General features: G+C 33.2%; 1 protein-coding gene and 1 long non-coding RNA gene across 9 annotated transcripts; both read left to right on the top strand.

Annotated features, from left to right (window-relative positions):
* The first annotated feature begins 6,823 nt into the window (after positions 1-6,823).
* Positions 6,824-10,720, top strand: LOC131622038 (uncharacterized). Of its 8 annotated transcripts, none has more exons than XR_009289741.1 (8): positions 6,824-7,418; positions 7,551-7,594; positions 7,741-8,084; positions 8,173-8,276; positions 8,440-8,489; positions 8,564-9,610; positions 9,825-9,938; positions 10,478-10,720. It is a non-coding gene; the product is annotated as an uncharacterized LOC131622038 (long non-coding RNA). The 8 variants fall into 8 exon arrangements; XR_009289739.1 differs by having other exon boundaries at positions 8,440-9,153; positions 9,468-9,610; XR_009289738.1 differs by having other exon boundaries at positions 6,827-7,418; positions 8,440-8,701; positions 9,468-9,610.
* A 4,935-nt stretch (positions 10,721-15,655) lies between these two features.
* On the top strand, positions 15,656-19,092 carry LOC131622037 (zinc finger CCCH domain-containing protein 67-like). Its single transcript, XM_058893089.1, has 6 exons — positions 15,656-16,361; positions 16,545-16,610; positions 17,147-17,266; positions 17,393-17,653; positions 18,287-18,556; positions 18,654-19,092. The coding sequence occupies exons 1-6, from the start codon at positions 15,882-15,884 to the stop codon at positions 18,840-18,842; spliced, it is 1,386 nt and encodes a 461-aa protein (XP_058749072.1). The 5' UTR covers positions 15,656-15,881; the 3' UTR covers positions 18,843-19,092.
* The last annotated feature ends 4,767 nt before the right edge of the window (positions 19,093-23,859 follow it).

The raw sequence follows: 23,859 nt of genomic DNA, 5'->3' as shown, positions 1-23,859 counted from the left end.
ATAACTGAGACTCGGAAATAACACTTTCAATTGTCTTGTCTCAACCTATTAGGCAGAACCTTGGATAGATTTTTATACAGATAGTTAGCCAAAGAAATATGTCAAAAATCCGACAAAGTATTAGTTAATCAAAGGTATGTGGGACAATCAGGAACTTTAGCTGACCTTGAGCCAAGGGAAATAAACCTAGAATATCCACACCCCCATTGGTAAAAGGGCCAGGGCGTTGTAACGAAATTGAGGAGTTCAGCTGGAGTGTGATGGAGATTGGTATGTGTAGGCATTTGTCACATTTCCATAATACAACAGAGGAAATGAAAATGAAAAGAGAAAAAATGAATGAGTAGACGTAAAAGTAAGACTAGGTTAGTAGAATTTAGTAAACGAGCAGGAAATGAGTTTTATTACTAGTGTGTAGATTTGCGGAGATGTGTTTTATGCCACTGTTTTCTCTTCTTATTTACTTTAACTACCATTTTCTTTTTTTATGTAATATTAATTAATATTATATAATATTAATTTTTATCTATTTACTTTTAGATGAATTTTTTAAAAGATCATTGTAAAAAAAATTAGTTGAATTTAATTTTTTCTAAAAAAATTAATATGACTTGTATGTGTTATTTTTTGAAGTAAAAAATAAATACTATTAATTAAAAATATTTGCATCTAATTTGAATTGAATTACAATCAAATTTAAAAATAAAAAAGTCAATGAAATATATATTAACTATTAAAAATAAGTCAATTCGGCACAAGATTTAACCTCCAGAAATGGTACTCCTAAATCAAAACTCTCGGAAAAATTATAACCCAAAACTCTAGAGAAAAAAAAAAAGACAAAAAGCGGTCTACATAACTTTTGATAAGCAAGTTAAAATATTTAACCTCTAGAACTGGTACTCATAATCGAAAGAAACATATTTCGCCTTTAACCACCAAAATGACTGAAGTTTTACCCTTTTTCGATAACGCTTACAAATGCTCTGCTTTATTCGAAAAAATATGTCTATTCCGCCCTTTCCAAATAACGCAAACACAACGAACTAACTAGTGTTAAAATTCAACCGAACATTTTTCAAAATATCACCAAGTCCACCAAACTGCAAGAGAAGATCCAAAATTGTTCCTTTGGAAGTCGTTGAGAACCCTAACTAATTAGAAATAATATGCCACAATCAACCAAAAAAAATCACATGTTACAAACATATTATCTATATCTTCATCCACGCCATAATTTGCCACGCATTTTGGATCATTCGTGACAAGAATCTGCAGCCTAGCCAGATTGTCCTTCGTCGAACTACGATTCAGTAACAATCGACAAAGAAAAATAGATACCTTAATCGGTACAACCTTCAACCATACAAATTTGGAATTAGCCTGATTGTTGATTACGTCAATTTCAGACAAATTTCTATAAGCATTGTTGACTGTGTAGCAAGAAGAGGGATGTAAAATCCAAACCCAATTATCTTTTACTTCCATCTATAAAACAACTGAAGTTAATTGCTCAATACAATCTCCCATTAACTCCTCTTCCCATGCAGGCAACCTTCTATGCCACTTCAATGCCCCGTCGTTCTCCACCGCATTAACTCATTCAATTATGCCACTGTTGCACTTTTATTCTCTGCTAAATCAAACAACCTACTAAATCTTACTTTCAAAGCCATACCATAAAGCCAAGGATCTATCTAAAACAGAGTAGAAGGCTCATCTCATATTCTTCAATCAATATTATCAAGCATCCACCTTTCATCAATCAAACCGACACCATTCCTTATGTTTTTCAAATTCCTCCACCAAACAGAATCACAATTATCCCCAAAATATAATTGTCCCTCTTACTAACCATATCGAGCACACAATATCCTATACCAAAGACTCCCCTTCTCATTTATAATCCTCTCACACCATTTACCAAATAAGGCTAACTTAAACTCCTTTCGGCTTCAACCTCCTAACCCTCAGGCTTCCGTTTTCTTTTTTCAAACAAATAGAATCTCATTTAATCAAAGATATTTTTCTCACTTCCTCACCCCGTCCCAGAATAATGCATTAAGAATATATTTAAGAGAACATATGATACTTGAGGGTATCTTGAAGAAGGAAAGGAAGTAGACCGAAATAGAGGACAAGAAAGACTTAATAAGAATCAGATGAGCTCCTATATGGAGAAAGCGACTCTTTCACTCATGACAACCTTATTTTGATACGGTCAAGCAGAGGATACCAAAATTTAAGCTTCCTTGATTCTCCACCAATAGACAGCCCCAAATACAAAAAAGGTAGATGATCAGCGCATTTTGATGCACATTACTCTATGTTTATACTTATGCATTCCCATATTTTACTTTGTTTATTTGTCTATTTTATAATGTTTTTATATTTGAGTTTACTTTTATTGTTATTTGATTTTCGCACTTTATTTTTAGCATTAACAGTCTGCACTAAAATGACCATAACTGGAGTTACGGGAATCGGATCGACACGTTCTAATAATCGCCGGAAAGCTAAGAGAAAGAGCTACAACTTTCATGTTGGAGTCAAAGGCAGATTCTGAGTGAATAATTACCAGAGTTTCGTTTAAAGTTGCAGCTTAGAAACAATTAGTTTTGGACCGGTTTTTGGGCGGGTTTTTCATGTTTTTGACCCAGTTGGGTTAAAACCCGAATTCCTTGTTTCTTCCATATAGTTAGGTATGGTCGCTACTGTTCATTCTCACGTTTTTTTTACTATTCACGATTTTATTTTGAGAGCTTGATACGTTTGATCACGAAGAACTAATTCCTAGAGATTAATCTGCTGTAAACGGTTTCCGCCGATACTTTGAGGTTCTTATATTTTCCAAGGTTAGCTTGATACGTTTGATCATGAAGAACTAATTCCTTTCAATTTTGATCTTTGATATGTTGTTTGCTTAATTCGATATTATCCAAGGTTAGATTGATTTATTTCGATGGTTGCATGTTCCTATACTTTAATCGCGTTTGCTTAACTCGCGTATGTTTGTCATGTTTGCTTAATTCATGATTGCTATATCTAATCCGTTTGCTTAATTTGGGAATTAGGAACATACATCACATAATATCAATTGCGCTTATATAATTGTTTTTATAATCGAAAAGGGAATAGAATCCGTTTGTGAGTTGGAAATTATTTGGATCGATGATAAGTTAGGAAGCCAAAACAGTAGAATAATCGTTTCAGCTTATTTTGATAATCACTTATTTTCACTATTTTCCGAATCTAAATCTAAAACAACCCCCCTAAATCGACTTACCATTGGTTGATAATCAACAAGAATCCTTGTGAGAACGATATCCGAGTTGTCGTTACCGTTACACTATATTTTCAAAAGTTACTCGTTTTTGATCCGTGTGCGACAGCGGATCAGTAGACGACTGTGCTTACAATTCATAGCCATCACAGCCTCATGCAACCAAGATTCGGAGACATTGACCCTAAAAAGCATGATTTTATGAAAGTTAACTTTTAATCCTGATATAGCTTCAAAAATAATCATTATCGCCTTTAAAGCTCAGACATTAGCCTAACATTTAACCCCCACCAAAAGCGTATCATCAACAAATTGTAAATGAAAATCAGGGACAACATTTTGCACTCCCACCCCATACCATGTATATATTATTTTTTCCACTAGAGCATTCATAAAAACATGTAATCCTTCCGTTGCTATCAGAAAGAGAAAAGGGGAAAAGGGTAACCTTGAGGAAGACCTTTTTCCATCTTAAACTTATCATTTGGGCTCCCGTTTACAAGAACTCAAGCAGTTGTTATAGTAATACATTCTAAGATCCACTTCCGCCTCAAAGTCGTAAAATTCATTTTACACATAACATCAGCCAAATACCGTTAATCCACTTAGTCACAGGCTTTTTCAAAATCAATCTTAAATAATAATGATTCTTTTTTCTTATATCTTTAACAAAAGATGACTGAGACTCATAAATAACACTTCCAATTCTCTTGTCTCAACCTATTAGGTAGAACCTTGGATAGACTTTTATACAGATAATTAACAAAAGAAATAGGTCGAAAATCTGACAAAGTATCAGTTAACCAAAGGTATGTGGGACAATCAAGAACTTTAGTTGACCCTGAGCCAGGGGAAATAAACCTAGAATATCCACACCCCATTGGTAAAAAGGCCAGGGCACTGTAACGAAATTGAGGAGTTTAACTGGAGCCTGGTGGAGATTGGTGTGTCTTATGCATTTGTCACATTGTTTAACGAATAACCTAATGTCCTCCATTAAGGTTAGCCAATAATAGCCTGCCCTCGATAACTCATGGGTGTGGCCTACTAGCCAATGTGACCAACGCAAGCTCATTGATGCACTTCAGTAAGGACTAATGAGATTTTCGTAATTATGAGATGCAACCGAAGATGGGTGAATTTATGTTTTCTGATTTTTCTCGTTTTTACATTATGTTCTTAATTTTCTTTGGATGTGAAAAAGATATATTTTTAGCAATACATAGTCAAGGTCACCAGATTAAAAAATGCATAACGATTTTCAAATTTAACACATAATTGGTTTCTTAAATTGGTTAACCAATTACTTGACTTAAAAAGTGTATATTCAACGTTTTAATTTTTTTTGGCAGAATGGGTATGTAATCAATTACTCAAAAAATGTAACTGATTACCACCCAATAAATTTTTAAAAATATGCTTTAAAAAGGTTTGAATTTGGTAGTCTTGATGCATGAATGCTTGGAACATTTGAGATGAAAATATGAATGCTCTTCCGAGCATCTAAGGGTATACATAATAAATTACAATTCAGTACCTTAGCATCAAGATCAATTTCCTTTACTTCCAAAATATTATGCATTTTTTATTCTTGATTCCAAAAAGTTTTTTCTTTGATAAACTTTTGTCTTCATCAAAACTAAACTAAGATAGATGATAAACATCTTCACAATCTCATCCTTTTTTATGATATACCTTTCACTGTCAAACTACGAAGGCTAGTTCTTGGGAATACTTCTATTAAAATAAGTGCTTGAAGTCACCATTATACCTCATGAGACAATTAGTCTTATACCAGAGGTTAGGATCTGATATCACTTGTTGACCAAGTGACTTTAAACACAAAGGAGGGTTGAACAAGGAGTTGCTTGGAATATCTACTTGTTATTGATTGACTTTACCTACAACAACAATTTCCATTATAGTATTGGAATGACACTTTATTATACATTATATGGTAGGAGGTGTATAACTCATTTATGTTGGTATGACTCAGATGAGAGTGTTCTGTTCGGACTTGATATTGCTCAGCAAGCGACTGAGAAGATCAAGATGATCCAAGAGAAAATAAAAGCGTCGAAGAGTCATTAGAAAATTTACCATGACAAGAGGAGGAAATCACTTAAGTTCAAAGAGAGGGATCATGTGTTCTTGAGGGTTACACCGGTAACTAGTGTTGTTCGAGCTTTGAAGTCTCGAAAGCTCGCGTCATATTTTGCTGGTCCATACCAGATCATGGAGAGGATATGAGGAGTATTCTACCAGATTGCTTTGCCACCTCCGTTTACTAATCTTCATGATGTATTTCATGTGTCTCAATTGAGAATGTATATTCCTGATTTGTCTCATGTGATCCAAGTGGATGATGTGCATGTGAGAGATAACCTAACTCTAGAAGCATCACCTATGAGAATAGAGGATCGAGAAGTAAAGTAGTTGTGTGGTAAAGAGATTGTCTTGGTGAAGGTAGTGTGAGATGGACCAGCTGGTGGGAGCATGACTTAGGAGCGTGAGGAATAGATGACAAAGTCGTATCCGACTCTATTTTTCTCAGGTAATTTTATAGGGCGATAATTTCTTGCGGAGAGTTGTAACACCCAAATTTAGATTATTTTATTTAATTAAATTATTTATGAATTTTTGTGTGTTTATTTAATTATTGTGTGGTAGTAATTAAATTAATTTAGGTGGTAAGGGTGTGCGACTTGGAGAGGAGAGTGTGGAGAGTAATTAGAGGTTCGTAGATTTATTTAGAATTGTTTGATTAATTAAAATAATGTTCTAGTTTTATTAATTAACTAAAATAATAAAATAAAAGGAAATAAGAGTGTGTAGAGAATTTAAGGGCAATCTTGAAATTAAGGAAAATATGGAGGATATGAAGGGAATGGCCTAATTATAAGGAACTAGAATTTGGAACAAAATAAAGAATTTGGCGAACCTTAGAGTGTGTTTGAATAATGTAATTGAGAAATTTTAAAGAATTCAAAATTCTAAGTAATTCAAATGATTAAATTGAAATCCATTCATTTTTAAATTAATTTGTTTAGATGAAATATTAAAATGATTTATTGATATATTTTTGGGATAATTTTCATAAATTTTATAACTTTTGGGCCAAATTAAAAAATGAAAATGGGAACCAATTTGCAAAATTTGAAAATTAGTAAGGACTTATTTGCAATTTTTGGAAATTTTTGTGGGTGAATTTGAAATTTTTATAAAATATGGAGACTATTTTGAAAAATTAAAAATAAATAATTTAACATTTGCATTATATAGAGTGAAAGAGCAATTTTAAATTATTTACTTTTTGGTGTCATTTGAAATTCTTTTAATTTAACTCGAATATAATACATCATAAATTTACTTCATTTTAACAATTCTCCGCAATTTTCATCTAAACAATGGATTTTGGTCAAGTCATTTTTAATTCCCTAAAAAAATTATTTCCCCCCGTTAAAATGCTCCATCTAAACACACTCTTAGAGTGTCATTACATGTAAACTTTTGGAGAATCTATAAAATAAGAAAATACAAGTACCTGGTTAAGACATACTTGCCCTTTGGTTAAAAAATGCCACCTCTCATTTTGAGGGTTAAAATGAGTCCAAATATTACTTTTTGGGACTAAATTCTGACTTTGGCTATCATCTAACTATTAGTTTCTTATGCAGCTCTCTCTATTGGTCAACTAATGTACTATTTGTCCTTTGGTTGCATATCACGGTTTCCCATGCTGGCTCTGCTCCTCCTTTCTTATGCGTATCGTTTACACTTTCTCATACCTACTTCTAATATCACATAACAACCGTCTTTTTGATATCACCTCTCTCATCTCTCTCATCTCTTTCCTCATCGTTTTCAGCTTATTTCGTCTTTCCTTCGCTATTTAGATTTACAAAACACCGACGATGATGTTGTTGATATTTCGTTGTTGTTGCAGATTTCGAGAAATTGGATTCAGTTGATCTAAACTATTTCATCAACGAGTTGTTGAGAAGCTGCATGGGTAGGTTACACCGTAACAATCCGGCGATGATGTTGTTGATATTTTTTGTTTTTGAAGGTTTCGAGAAATTGGATCCGGTTGATCTATACCGTTTTATCAACGAGTTGTTGAGAAGCTAAATGGGTGGGTTACACGTAACAACATCGTTTTGGGTTTTTGTTTTGTTTGTGTTTGTGTTTCTTGGCTTATGATTATTTGAGAAGTTAGATCTATAGTTTGATTATGTGAATATAAGTTTTTGTTCTTATTTTGCAGCAAGTATGTCTGAAATTCGAAGATGGAAAATACTGGAAAGTTATGTGAGTCTATAACTTTCATATACTACAAGTTTTTGTGTGTTTGTCTGATTTATTATCCCCACTAGCTGTTAATGAAATGCTTATCTTTTGTTTGAATAAATAATAAATTGTTTTAGTGTTGGAACTAATATTTTGGTTACAAGCAGGTTCAAGTTTAAGTAGCTGCTTGATGGACAGAATATTGTAGAGCTATTTTTTGAACAAAAGAGAAATACATTAGTTTCGTAACATAAGTTATTATCGGGAGCTGCAAGGAAGTTTGTGCGTAACAAAAGCTTTGAATGTAGGTCCTTCATGAAGATTTGAATCGTGTTAAATGTAAGCCTTATGTTGAAGCCGAGGATGGAGATGGCCGGCCAGATGAAGCAGTTGTTGATGAATATTGACATTATCATCTGGATCGCAATGATTTAGTCGTTGTTGATGTGTTCCAAGTATGTATTCATCTCATTTTATGCAATTATTTACTTCACCATGGCACATACATGATGTGAGGATCTTCTTCTTTAGATCTGGAGTTTTTTGTTGTTACTAAGTGGTGATGAAGAGGGTTTTGATGTTCTCATTTTTTTTTCCAGATCCAACGCTTCCATGGCTTAAGGTTTGCACTGAGGATGTTTCTTTTACAAATCATCTATCTCCTGAAAAAGATGGAGTTGGCTCAAGTAAAAACAAGCACTGGGTATGTATTGATTTGTCTGAGTTATGCTAATTTTTTGTTTTCAATATATTGATGATACTACGGACGGTATCGGTATCATCACCCAGGTCATTATATAGATGGACATGAATTTTTTAGTAATTTGTTAAATATATATTAAAATATTAGTTTCTGGTTTTGATAGGCTTTCAAGAACTATTGTTGAGGGAGGATGACGATGTTGGATGGTTTGAGGTTGAGAAACAGTTTGAGATTCTTACGAATTCGAGGGAGGATGGTTTGCTTCATCGTTCTCTCTTTTATGACAGGACACCGTGTTTGATCCAGTTTCTCTAACTTGTGGTCATATATTCTGTTACATCTGTGCTTGCTCGGCTGCATCGGTATCTATTGTCGATGGACTTAAGGCCGCGAATCCTAAAGAAAAATGTCCTCTGTGCCGCGAGGTAATATTAACTAAGCTACATGGCAAATAATTAATTTGAATATTATGATAACAAGTTAATTTGAATCTTATAATAACAAATTAATTTGAATTCTATTCTGGAGAGGCAACCAGGCCAATGTTATAAGATATTTCCCCACACAAGTGAGTTATTCATCTCATGGCATTGTAATTTTGAAATGGTGAAATATACATGTCATTTTGTATGTAATTTTAAAGAAAATAAATTCCAATAAAATTATCTACCTTATTTACCTATGTTTTAATGCTGCAAACATTCATTTAGAATAAGAACTCCTTCTTTTCCTTGATGCATTCTTTTATAAAAAAATTATGCTGAAAACTCGATCTGACATCAATTCTATATTAGTCCAGGTATAATTACAACAGCAGTTTGGGCTATTATTATGATCCAAATACAGGGCTTTATTGCTCTGCAGAATCAGGGAAATGGTATTGTGTATTGATGATTCTTCTTAGTGCATGTCATGTATAATTTTTTGTGTTTGTAGTATCTTGATTAACCATCTGAAACAAGCCTTTAGATGTGAATGCTTTGCTCTTTTGTTTAAATCCTAATCCTATTTTGGTTTTAGATATTTCTTATACTTGTATTTGGACTGTTTTCTTGCTGGGACTCTGATTTTGAAATTATGTATGGGTTTACATGTATGAAATTTGCTTTGGTTTGGTATGATTTGTTTAATTCTGTTTGGATAAGCTGTTACCTGAGTTTGATGTGGGTTTATGCCGGTTCGATAATGAAGCACAAGTTTGCTTGGCCATAAAAAAAAGAAAGGATGGCAATGAGGGAGCTGAAGTGTGAACAAATTGAAGTGGTTGAAGGTCATAATTTTGGCTGATTTTTCTTGGTTGGAATGGATTTGGGTATTTCCTCTTGAATTGTAAGGTATGTATGTATTGGAAAATGATGGGTGATTAGACTGTTGAATTGTGAATGGAGGTGTATGTTCATGTATGTTGCACTGATTTTTTTTGTTCTGGTAGTGTAAATGCAAACCATGATTGAATATGAATTGTTAGTTTTGCAGCAATTATTCAAGTTAATGTTTATGACTTGGTTTCATGCAGTTTTGGTTCAGTTCTCATGGATTGTTGTGCAGGTTATTAATAGAAAGCGGCACATTGTTTCTGCACGGGTAAACATATCAACAAGAACACGAGCATTTTGTTGAGACGTAGGACTGACTGCCTGTTGTTCTCCTACAGGAACAAGAGTAAGTGAATTATTTGCTTTTCGTATAAATGGGACCAGAAAACGTGAACAAGCCCATTAGTGCAAGTTTGCAATGAACCAAACAAGCCAACAAGGTGAATGAACCTTAGTCTCATTAGTTGAAAACTATCAATATCGAGTGGGCCACGTGATGTTGCATTACTTTGGTTTTTGACAGTATAATATGGTACAGGGAGAGGAAAGTATAATTTTTCATTTGAATTGGAAAGAACCACAAATTATATGCGTAGTGAAATCTTTAGAGTTGGTGCATAACTTACATAAATCTTTAAAGTTCAAATTAATAAACAAATTAGAGGGCCATGTTCATATCCTAATGAATCAAAGATATAGAAATGATCGTTTGGACTCTTTTGGGCCAGCTAATTCCAATATTTTTTATTGCTATGATCTCTAACTCAAAAAATAGGAAAAACCTGTTTTTATTTTTTCCGGTTTCGATGGTCATTTAACTATGTTTGCCATTTGTTTATGAAGATGTTTTTTTGACCAGGAAATTGTGTTTATGGTTGGACACAGGTGCTTCATATGATTGCGGCTGACATGTTTCAAGGCCATCCAATTAGTGAAAGGAAGCTAAAGGAACTTCTTGGTCACACTCCATCTCAAGTATTTGCTGGTGCTGATCTGCTTGGTTGTTTAGTAGCATGCTTATGCTGTCAAGGTGTTGTTTTGGTGGGTTAGATGATTCTGCCATGTTTCCCCTTTTTGGATCAAACTGATGGAATACTGATTGATATAACATACTAATTGCTCTGGAAATGTGATTCATAGCAACTTAAAAAGTGATCTACATTCTAGGATAAATACTACACCATGAGTATAGTGTAAATTTTTTCACTTGTGTCTTACACTGAAAACAAAAATTAATACTACACCGTATCATATTATTTTTATATACGAGAATAATATTTTTATATACAAAAAATATGATTCAAATATTTTTGTCTTTTATTTACGGGAAATAATATTTTATATACGAAAAAATTTATTATCGATCTAAATATTTTTTTCTTTTTTAAACTTTTATTTAAAATAAATATATTAAGCAAACAAATACGCGTATCGGACCAGAACTCGTGTGTACGCACGAGTTTATTACTAAAAACATATAAGAGCAAAACAAATTCAATAGGATATTAACATGCTAACAATAGCAAATACATACTCATTAATAATACAAACAATTAAAATCCACAATAGTGCGGTAGCAATAATTCATAGTAACACAAGTGAATATCTAACAAAAGTGTGTCATAACTAATTTTAAATAATTCAGTCCAAGACTCTTCAACTCCTCATTTCTTCATTTGCATATTATCAAATGAGTTTCTTGCAAATAATGAGATAAATAAAGACAATGCTTTAACATAGTTAGATGTGGTTCAACTAATAATGTAATTTCATACAAACTCGGAGGTGGCCCCAACTCAATTTGTGTCTCCATGCCTAAAATCCGTGTGAACGCACACACAGATAGCACACCAGTACCGTGTGAACGCATGGGTAATCATATCAAAATTCATGCGAACATACAGGTAACACACCAGTACCGTGTGAAGGCACGGTAATCTTATCAAAATCCGTGTGAACGAACGTGCAACTCACCAGTACCGCTTTTAATATTCCTAATTTAATCTATTATTTTTAATATTTCAATATTTCATTATGTGTCTTCAATTTTTATAACTTTCTGTTGATTTATTAGTAAAACATTTTTTTAAAATACAATATATATAATATATGAATAATTGAAATATATATTATTTATGTTTTTTTTAAAAAAATAAATAAAAAATTGATAGAATTTTGTTCGGATTTTAAAAGTACGTCTTTCTTTTAAAAAGGCTAAACTACTTTGGTAAAACTATTTTGTATTTTTTTTAATTACACTATTTGATACGGTATTTCGATTTTTTTTATACTTAATACTACATGTATCTCTGATAAATCCGGTCCAACCCACACCAGAACCCGTGCGGACGCACGGGTTTCCCACTAGTTGGCAAAGAGGAAAGAGTCTAGAGACAAGAGAAGAAGAGCTTTAAGGGAGATATTTCATTGCTTTCTAGGAGAATCGAGGTAAGGAGGAGATGTGTTTCTCTAATGGGTGTTAAAACATGAGGGGTAAATGGAGGGACCCTTAACCTCCTTAAGATTGGGTGTTTTGATTCATAATTCTAAATTGTGATGCTATGATAGTTGTTATATGATAATTGTTGTATTTTCTCACGAATAAATGTTTGAATGATGATTTGTGGTGTTCATATATATGATTGTGTGGCTGAAATTATATTTGATTTATCTTGATTTTATATGTATGAAATTCTGCCATTGATGGATGTTTGAAGGTTATGATCTTAAGGTGTTAATGGTGATTTAGAGATGATGAACATGATGATTTGTTGTAATGTTGTGTTGATTTATGAACCAATGGAGTAATAGATGAGTTTAGGGTGCTATAACAACAAGAAATTGGATTAAATTGATAGATTTTCATAAAATAAGTTGATGTCATATAAAGTAGTGTTTGGATTGTTTAAAAACTATTTTTTTTTGGCAAAAACAACAATTGGAGTCGACTCTAAACTTACAGAAAAATAGTTTTTTTTGAAACTACACAGTAGAAATCGACCCATAAGTTTTGGGAGTCGACCCATATTGGCTGGGAGTCGACTCCAAGCTTCCAAAGTGTTTGTTTTGTTTTTTTGTTGCACTGTCAAGCGATTTTGGCCATAATTTTGATCCGTAAGTTCAAATGATGCCCCGTTTGAAGTGTTAGAAAGCTAACACAATTTACCATTAAATGAAATTAGTTTCAGAGGTTGAATGTGTCGTGATAACATGAATATTAGACGATAATTGTGTATTTATTGATGTTATCTTGTGACGATGTTATGATGTTGAGAATCTTAATTATAATTCGTTAATAATGTAAATGTTGTTGATGTTGTAATGAAATAACATGATTATATGTTTATGAATATGCATATGTTGAGTTGCTGAAGTTGATGTTGTTGTTGGTTGTAGTAATATTGATTAATGTTTGCGTATGGTGTATGATGATATGTTACGATGATGTTGTTATGATGATGAAGTTTGATGATTTTGTTACGGTGTTGATGTTGATCATGTTGTTATAGTGTTGATGTTGATGATGTTGTTATGCTGATATTGTTATGATGATGTTGTTATGATGTTAATATTGATGATGCTACTATGATGATGTTGTTAATGATGTTGCTTGTTCAAATATATGCATGTTATGTTGATAGTGATTATGTTATTGGTGGCATACACGATCAGAAGAGGGGCCAACGTGTATGTGTTGGTGTTGCATGTTGAGAGTTTATGCATTCATGTTGTCGGAACTCGAGTTTTTTTGGTGAACCTCGATCCTATGATGATGGATCGGGTGCGAGTAACTAATTCCTATTATGGGGGATTGGTGAATGGTTTCCTATGGTGATGATGGCGATTTTGGTGTGCTCTGATTCCAAGAGAGAATTTGATCTTATGGTGGGGATCAAGGAGTGAGATGAACTTGAGTGTTCATATTTGATACCACATGCATGTCGAGTCGGTGTTGAGCACATTGCATATGTGTTGCATTTGTATTGATTGTTGTTGATGTGTTGTTGGATGAAAATACTTAATATGTCGGTGTTTGTTGAGTAATGTGTATGTTGTTGTTATGTGATAATCTACTGCCGCTTGTTTTCACAGTTAATTACTTAAGTGTATTCTCACTCATTTACTTTAATGTTGTCCACCATGGACAACTTACAGATACTCAGGAGTAGCATTGTTGAAGTATGTAGAAGATAACTCTTGGAGTCACTTCTTTAGTTTATCGTTTTGACTAGCGGTACCTTGCTTTGATCATGTAACACCGGGGTGAGGAAAGAACGCTTGATTTGATTCTTATGTCGTTTATGTTGGAGTTAAAGACTATTTTTTTTGAGATTTCTAAGTTGTTTTGGGTTGACTGTCACAACTCCTACTGCTTGTATTATAAAAGTTAAGGTTTATGAGACTAAATGTCATGAGTTGCAATATTGTGTTTATTTGATTTAATAATGATCATGCTGCGATGATAACCTAAGTGAAGATGAGTATACGATGACATGTTCTAAATTATTATGTTATAAACCGTGTTATGAAGCAGGCCGTGTTTGATTGTGCGTGACTCCTCGAATTTGTTTAATTAAATTCCATATTGAATTGTATGTGGGGTTTAAGGTGTTACATCCTTGTCTTGTATTGAATAAATTGGTGATGGACACCTTATGGTGCTTGCTCGTTAAGAATTGGTGGATCAACTTTCTATAAGGCTATGTTTGGGAGTTTGGAGGGGAAGGGAGGGGAGGGCTTTAAAAAATAAGAAGAATTTGGTGAAAATGATAAAAAGATTTTGGGTAGGAGGGTTTTGGAGGGTTTGAGTTTATTCATAACACCAAAAACCCCATAAAATGGGGGAACTCAAAAATTGTATTGAAGGAGGGTTTTGGAGGGTTTTAAAGGGCTTACATAAATGTTTCAAATATCTTTTAGGTTGTTATAGTATTCCCAAAATTAAAAATATATTAATAATAATGACTCTTTTATCATTCTAAACAAAATCATTTTTTCAAAAAATGTCAAATATTTTCCTATATTTTTTAAAAAATTTGTTTTTGGAAGCCTTCCCCTCCCCTCCCCTCCAAACTCTCAAACATAGCCTAAAGGTTTTTGTAGTCAGTCATAAAGAACCTAAGAATGTTCATGTACAAATGCAAAGGTGTCTCCTTCAGCGTTTCAAAAACAGGCTTACTATTGAGAAAATCAGTCATTCCTATTATTTCTATACGTGTATTAATGGCGACAACATGCTCTCGTGGGTCATTTTTTCTGTCCAACGTTACTAGATAGGGAGGCTTAACGTTTTCTAGAACTAGGGTGTTCTAGATCTCAACTTGAGATCCAACATTTGCATTTCCTCAAGTTCAGCGGCATCTCACTGTCCATGTTGGATGTTTATAACACTGGTCTGCATGTTTTGATTTCGGCAGCGTAATTTCTCCATAACAATGTGCATCTCCATTAGGGTTTCTTTGTCGCCATTACTGGATGCTACTTTTGTGGAAACCATCGTGAGACGACGACTGGATCAATCAACAATTTTTTTTCTTGTGAAAAATGTGTGGTCCTAGTAAATATTATCGGACCCCATGAAAGCGACAGATGTACTTGCAGTGAGTATGATTGAGATGACTCTACATGCAATCAATCAAACAAGAGTCTTTAGGTTTTTGATATGTAAATAAGTGATACCTCGAACTAACTATTTAGCTAAGTATTTATAGTTTCGGTCTTTGCCTAAGGGGTGTCAATCTTTTCGCCCACACAAAGCTTGACCTTAGCCTATTAAGAAATATGGTTGATGACATCCCTTTAACATAAGAGTCGTGATTAATCAGCCTTTGATACTTGCGACCGTTCAATTTTAGATAAGAAAATCTTCATAGTTGTTGAAACGTAATCAATGAGTCAGCTCCTATAAAGCAGGAAGACATGGATAACTCATCGCACGCCTGACACGTCTTCGGCCTCATCCCACCTCTTATTACTACTTTTGATCCGTTAGCGAGATGTTAGACTAATTAGCCGAATCTATTAATATATAGTAATTTAATAAAAAAAAAAAAAGAAAAGAAGGAGGGGGAAGAATACCCTTGAAGAAAAAAGTGAATGATGCTTCTTGTTTAGAATATAGACTCCTACGGCGGTTGTATAAACCCACGTAGTGGCATTCCATCACAACACAATACTTCGCCTCTTCCTTACATACACACTGCAATTAAACCCACACTCTCTCAACATTCAATCAATTCCCAATTATTAGGGTTTTTTCTAATTTAAATGTTGAGGAATTCCATCACCAATGGAACCCTCTCAGCAATCCAAATCAACCGATTCCTCCATCAACGACCCACAGTTGATTCCTGAACTCTCAGATCTCAATCACGTGACCCATCTCGATGAGGAGCTTCAGAACAAGTTGGATTTGAAAGATGGGGATGAAATTCATGAAAAAGTTTCAAACTTTGAAGTTGCTGCTGTAGAATCTGAAAAGGGTCAGGAGTGTGATAATGGTGATGGGTGGAATGGTGATGATGATGGGTGGAATGGGGATGATGAGGTGAATGATTGGGTTGAGAATGTGAATGTGAATGAGAATGTTGTTGTTAGTGGAGAAGTTGATCAAGTGGAGAACAAGGATGAAAGAAGCAATGGTAATGGTAGAGCTGAACTGTACCCATTGAGGCCTGAAGCTGAAGACTGTTCCTTTTATCTCAAAACTGGGACTTGCAAATTTGGATCCAATTGCAAGTTTAATCATCCTCTTAGGAGAAGAAGCTCGGTATCACTCTCATATATCACTCTTACTCTTGTATTAAACTAGTTGTTTTATACTAATGTGTTCATTTAGGTATGTAAGTATTGAAAGAGAAGCATGAAATTTATTATGTAAACATGTGCACTACTTAGGAGCTGCTTATGTGTTTTAATGTTTTGATTAACTTTTATTTGACTCTAAATGAAGGCTTTTAAAGAGAGAGTAGGAGATAGAGATGAATTGGAGAAAAGAGCAGGACAGACAGAATGCAAGGTATTTTCAAAATTATGGTGTTATATTCTGTTACAATTTGAAGATGTTAGATTTAATATTGTATTTTATGAATGCCTTAACTTTGGCTCTTAAGTTGGTTGTATGTTGTTGTTGAAGTTATTTTATATTAGAATCACCTATGTTTGGATTTGGCTGGCTAGCGTAATCAATCAATCACCTATGGTTGGATTTGACTGAGTAAATGATGTTATAAAAATTATATTGTGTCAATTATAAATATGGTGTTTGCATAATTTTTTATTAATTAAAGCGACGCTAGTGACCATTTTACAACTGGATTTTTATCGCTGAGCTAGCACCTCGTGACAAAATTCTTTTGTTGTTGTATCCTGGCTTTGTTTTGCGCTATGGAAAAATGTTAGATCTCTTTTAAACAATTTTTGATTGGAGGGTACTTGCATATTATGATGTGTATGTTTGTTATTCTCTTTTCTTAGCCATATCATAAACTTGTCCTACTATTTATTTTGGTTGTACTTATAAAGAAATCTCTTTGTTTCCTGATGTTATGACAGTATTATTCAAGGTCTGGGGGTTGTATGTTTGGAAAGGATTGTAAATTTGATCATTCCAGAGGAAAGTATTCAGCCGTCCAAGTTTTAGAGTTTAACTTCCTCGGACTACCTATTCGTTTGGTATGAACTTATTTCATCACTTAGCAAATTATGCTGAAAGTTTATTGGTGTTCATTATCTGATTCTGATATCTCTTTCTGCTGTTTGAAATACATGAAAATTTAGCAAGGTTGTTTTTCATGACAGGGTGAGAAAGAGTGTCCCTATTACATGCAAACTGGCTCTTGTAAGTTTGGAGCAACCTGCAAGTTTAATCATCCCGATCCTACAACTGTTGGCGGATATGATTCCACTTCAGCATATGGTAATGGAAGTTCTATTTCATTACACAATGTATCACAGTCATCTTCTACCAGAAAATTCAATGAAACTGCAACATTTGTGCCAATCATAATTTCACCGAGTCCAGGGGTTTCTCCTCGAAGCTCTGAATGGAATGGATATCAGGTAAATCATTAGACTTGATGCTAATAATAACTATGTAGACTATCACCTAGTCTCTTATATCACCGGTACATGATGTCAAATCACTGTGCCAATTTTCTATCATACAATGGGCCTGTTTGGATGGACTTATTTGAGCGTATCTACTGCTACAAGTTTCATAAGTGCTTATTTTGATAAGCATTTGTGCTATAAGCTGCAAATAAGTTCTTTATCCAAATAGGTCCAATGTCTATGTTTTCTGTTCCTCTGTCAATAATGAAACACTTACACTGAGTAATTTTACTGCATGCTCAGAAGTAAAATTGAGAAGTATCATGCTTTGTTAGTAATTTCTTAAGTAATTAGTAACATTTCATTTAAATCATTAAATGCTCCTTAACTAATATATACTCAAGGTATTCACTAGCAATATGCAAATGATAGTTTGTGATGTGTAAGATTCAGTATTTTAAATTTCATGCTAATTTCCTAAGCCTCTTATTATTCGTTGTTTTGTTGCATGTCTTGATTCTTATGGGGCAAACTTTGTACATTGGAGTATTTTTTTTCCTATTCCTTTCTGTGAATTAGTTAATATGCCTATCAAATTCTTAGCACTTTCCCAGTAGTTTGACCAATTTGTGGTTTGTAAAGGCACCTATATATTTATCAGAGAGGGGTACGCATCCACCTTCACCATATGCCGTGAAGAACCCAGCTATTGAAACAAATGCTCATATGCACCGTCATAAGCAGACGTCTGCTGAAGAGTTTCCTGAAAGACCTGGCGAACCTGAGTGTAGTTTCTTCTTGAAAACTGGGGACTGCAAATTTAAGTTCCATTGCAAATTTCACCATCCAAAGAATCGGATTACAAGATCACCTCCTTGCAGCTTAAGTGACAAGGGTCTGCCTTTGAGACCTGTAAGTTATTTTATTCCGCTGTCTTATTACGCCATAACGTTCTATCAATGATTTTCCAGTTTCTTTTATCTAACGTTTAATATATCATGAAATTCAGGGCCAGAATACATGCACGCATTACAGCCGATATGGAATTTGCAAATTTGGACCAGCTTGTAAGTTTGACCACCCGATAAACATGCCGCCCCCAACTATGCCTGGACTCTATCAACAATCCTCTTACACAAACTCTGCGAGTGTTGAGGAGGCAGGAAATGGAGATGCTAGTGATGCAACAAATCAATAGCATGTTTAAAAACACTTTTTATCAAGGATCTTCTGGCTTTGAGCATGCATACCACCCATATTTTGTGATTTCTTTTTACCATGATAGATTTATTTAATGTCACTAGTTATTATGCCTAATGCGGCTCAAGCTTTTTGCACAATGGCAATAGGACATATATATCCCAAATAGAAGTTTTGTTATCTTTTGTTTTTGGTTTATTTTTCTATCTCTTGGATTAGTCTTTGTTAGAATTTAGAATATTGCTCCATGATTGTCTTGGAATTTTGATTAGATTTTCTGTTATGATAATTGTAATCATCACAATTGTGATTGGTTTATTCATTGACTTTGTAATGACCTGTGCTAGCAAAGGTTACTTAGTCAAATTGTGGGCAAGAGTGATGGTGCTCATGTTGTCACAAAGTATAGGAGTGACAAAATTGATCTTTAACTCAATGAGGAGAGATTGAATCCATTGAATTTCTAAGATAGCAAGAGCAATATTTTTGTACTCAACTCCTATACTGGAGATAACATGTTGCTTCTTTGTTCACATGCAAGCAAACATCAAGTCTATTGATGGTAACATGTACACAATTTGATCAAAATTGAGAAAATAGCTAAGCTTGTGAGTTTTAATAACATGTTCAACCAATTGGTGCTAGAGCAAGTATATTTTAGAGTCGAGTTTTAATAAAAAATGGCATAAAAAAGAAAGGTGTGCAAAGACAAAGATGGAAGAGTCAGCAATGAAACTGGCTATGGTGTTACTGTGTGCTAAGTATCAGAGTTTTACGACGATATCACAAGCTTGTTACGTGGCTCATATGTTACCATGTTAGAATATTGCTCATGATTCTCTTAAATCTCAATAAGATTTTATGTATGATATTTGAGTAATCATTACAAACATGATATACCTTTTAAAATAATCTAGCTGTCCTTGACATTTAGTTACCGAGGTTTGCTAGTATGAGGAAAGGCTGCAACAAGCTCTAAGAGTTTAACTTGAGCTAGTAGAACTACTCCTTTAATAGTATTGGTGTGAAATATTTGTGTATATGGATTTTCTTGTTTATGTATTATGGTTGTCAATGAAATGTTCGACTTCATTCATAACAAAACAACTAAACTAATGATGAAATTTGTACTACTCAAAAGATCCATTCGAATAATTTGTATGTCTTAAAATCCCCAAATTTCGAATAACATTATCATCATACGAGTAACTCCCACATCTTATTTTCAATATTTCCATGATTTAATGCATAAATAGGATTTGTAGGTAAAGGGAGATATGGAATTATGAGATGAGGTGTGAAGATTAAAGAATTTGTGCATTTTGACTAGAGTTATCAATCGTGTCCGCTTTCGCCGCTATCCTGAGCGGTATGGCCAGGGCGGCCACCCACCTCGCGAGAAGAGGGTGCGCTTCCTAGATTCAAATTGCGGATGCTTTCGTGGGTTGCGGGTCGCACGCCGCTACCCGCGTGGAGTGGTGTGGGTGATTTCTTTTGCCCTAACGGCCTCACATTATCATCTTCAAAACTCAACCGGCGCTCCTCACCCGACCATCTTCGACGGCTCCCGGCCCAAATAGATTTTAATTCGTTTTTTATTTTTTGAGTTTTCTAAGTGCGATTTGAGTTTTAAACGGAGCCGTAGAAAAGAAGATGAAGAATCCAAAGAGAAGGAGATGAGAGCCGATGGAGAAGAAGATGAAAAATAAAAAGAGAAGAAAATGAAACGGTGAAGAATAGAAAGAGAAAAAAAATGCATATTATATTTAATCAATAAATGGCTTGTACACCGGTTAAAAAGAGTAAGGATTCTCTTCATTTTTCAAAAGAAATGGAGGTGTTCATTACTATACTTTTAGTGTAAATAAATGATATATTTGCACACAATTCTAAAAGTTGTGACATTAATTACACATTTATATATTAAAACTATAGTAATGGATATCTCCATTTCTTTTGAGAAATGGAGAGAATCTTTACTCGTTAAAAAGAGTGTTGAAAAGTCAAAAGAGACTTTGCCCAAGAAATATCATAATATTAACAGTTGTATACCATAGATAATAATAATATGATTTTTTAAAAGAATAAATAGTATCAATAATAAAATTAATAATATTTTTTTATATGCATAAATTTTCATATTTTTATTTATAAATATTACTTATTCATATATATATATATATATATATATATATATATATATATATATATATATATATATATATATATATATATATATATATATATATATATATATATATATATATATATATATATATATATATATATATATATATATATATATATATATATATATATATATAGTTTTTCCCAATTTTTTTGTGTAAGCAAGATAATTTTTCCCACATATAAATATATATATATATATATATATATATATATATATATATATATATATATATATATATATATATATATATATATATATATATATATATATATATATATATAATTTTAAATATAATTATTTCTATAATTTTCCCGCTATTTGCTATTCCGATATTCCCATTTTTTAGGTCGACTGCTCCGCTTTGCTATTCGAAATTAATAACTCTGGTTTTGACTATGCCCAGAGCCGATCCAGTCAACGCAGAGGCCATGTTCTAATTTTTAAAAGGGGCTCAAATTTAAAATATAAATACAATTATAATAATTAAAAAAGACACATACAAATTATATTTATAAATTAATTAATAATATATTTAATATTAATTGTTTTGAGTTTTGATCTATCTCAATTTTATATGTATTGAGTTTTTATTATAGCATTTTTTTGATTTATTAGACTTTTATTATAATATTTTATTATTTCGATTAATATTTATGAAAAAAATTGGACCTTTTAAAAATTTGGGACCTCCTAAAATTTGGAGCCCTGTGCTATAGCACATCTTGCACATACTCAGGGCCGACCCTGACTATGCCATGTTATATTCGGGTAGTCACTTAAGGAGAGTGTGATGAGAATGTTGGTGAAGACAAAGGTGTTGGGGATAAGGTAGTTTTGGAAGTTTTGTTTTGAGATTGGTTTGAGGGAGAAAAAGTGTATGGATGATGAGTTTGGTGTTGTGAGTTGGTTGTAAGGAGTGCATAGGGTGTGTTGTGTGAGAATATGTCGATTATGGTTGGAGTTTATTAGGTGTTAGGTTGAAGGTTATTAAGAGTTGAATTATTTAGTGGAGGGATGACATAAGAATAAGTATTTTTTTACTTGATAATTCGTAGCACTTGTATCCCATATGACCGGGCCGATAACCAAAGAATATATACGGTGTTGATCAAACTTATAACTTATTTCAAGAGGTAGAAATAATTATAGGATAGAAAATACACCCAAAGACTCGAAGATAGGGATAGGAATGATCTTTTTAATAGAGCAGTGCAATGGTAAATGAAGGAAAAAACTTTTTATTTGAAAGGATGGTATGTAATAAATGGCCATATGTAGGGTGTGGTGTTAAAAGGATGGTGGAACATAGGCATGGACAAGAAGAGTGTGGATGATGTTATTGATAATATGAATTTTTCTTTAGGCTTTTCCATTTTGTGAAAAAGTGCAGTGACAAGCAAATATGAAGAACATTCCATTAAGTTCACAAAATTTATGAAAAAAGGCGTTATCATATTATTTAAACTTACACGTTAAAAACAATTAATTTCACGTTCAAATTGCATTATAAATTTTAATGTGAGCTCAAAATTGAATGAAAGTATAATGAACTTGAGATTTATTTTGTATTAGAAAAGTCCACAAATAATTCATGAAATCATTAGAAAATAACACACAATAACAATGTCCCCCTAAACTAAGGATAAATGATGTCCACGAATCACAATCTATAATATCAAAAGGTAGTATAAGATAAAGAATAAGAAAAAAGAGGTTTTATTTGTTTCACAAGTGGACATGAATGAAAAAAAAATTATCTCAAAACTTATCCCATATATGAAAAGTGTTTTGATATAGTGAGCTTAAGATGAGAGCTCTAGGGTGTCCTAAATGAGTGTGCCATAATTCATTAAATAATGTGTCATAGTTAGATGGTGGCAAGGCTATAATATAATATTTTAGGATAATTTGACAGAGATCATCAAAAGTGTTGCATCTCATTAAAGGCATCTTTCTCTCTGCACAGAAAAATCAAAGGGATCGAATTCAACTGGGACATCATTATCAGTGGTAATTTTTCAAATAGAGATAAGACTTTTTTTAATCAATTTAGGGGCATGTAACACATTGTTTAAATTTATAGAGTGATGCGAGTCAGGTTATGATGCAATGCCCATAATCAATAACATGAATATTATGACCACTTCCAACAATAATATTGTTTCTTATATTTGAATAAATATTAAGATTACCTTCGATTACCGACATATGAGATGTAATCCTGGTGTCCATGTACCATTGAACATCCGGAGGAAAGATAGATAAGTTATGCATAACAACTTCAATGTTTGATATTACCCTTGGTGACCATCCTAGCATGGTGCAGTGCTTGCACAGTAGTGGGGTGAGTCGGCTTCAGACCAATAACTCTATGTTGCTTGTTCACTTGATCTGTTGTCAAATACAAACATATCATAGGCATCAAATAGTCCTAAACTGAGTTGAAGAACCAAACGCTCGTTGGAAACACGAGCTTCGATATTAGAGAGTTGACCGTAGAGGGATTTAAGGTGTTGATAATAGGTTGATGTTGAAGTAGTAACGTAGAAAGAAAAAGATTTGGGAGTATTCTGGGATTTCTTGTGTCCACAGAGAATGGTGGAGGGAAAGAACGCCATTCAACATTTTCCGCGTTTTTTAGCTTGGGTTAAAATGAATTAAAAGTAAAACATATAAATAGGAAAATAAATACATTCTTCTGAGAGAATAACTCTCAGGATTGAATTTCATCTACCGGTCAAATACTTAAACCTACTGATCAATTGTGCTCAACCTGAATTACTCATCCATATCATCACGTATCGCTCGCAACAGAGCTTATGTC

This window comes from Vicia villosa, unplaced genomic scaffold, assembly GCF_029867415.1.
Source record: "Vicia villosa cultivar HV-30 ecotype Madison, WI unplaced genomic scaffold, Vvil1.0 ctg.000024F_1_1, whole genome shotgun sequence".
Taxonomy (NCBI): domain Eukaryota; kingdom Viridiplantae; phylum Streptophyta; class Magnoliopsida; order Fabales; family Fabaceae; genus Vicia; species Vicia villosa.
This window is presented reverse-complemented; position numbering and strand designations above follow the sequence as displayed.

Coding starts and splice junctions, on each gene's coding strand:
- LOC131622037 (XM_058893089.1), top strand. CDS start 15,882: ATGGAACCCTCTCAGCAATCCAAATCAACCGATTCCTCCATCAACGAC. Junction 16,362..16,544: donor CTCTTAGGAGAAGAAGCTCG/GTATCACTCTCA, acceptor CTCTAAATGAAG/GCTTTTAAAGAGAGAGTAGG. Junction 17,267..17,392: donor TCGGACTACCTATTCGTTTG/GTATGAACTTAT, acceptor TTTTCATGACAG/GGTGAGAAAGAGTGTCCCTA.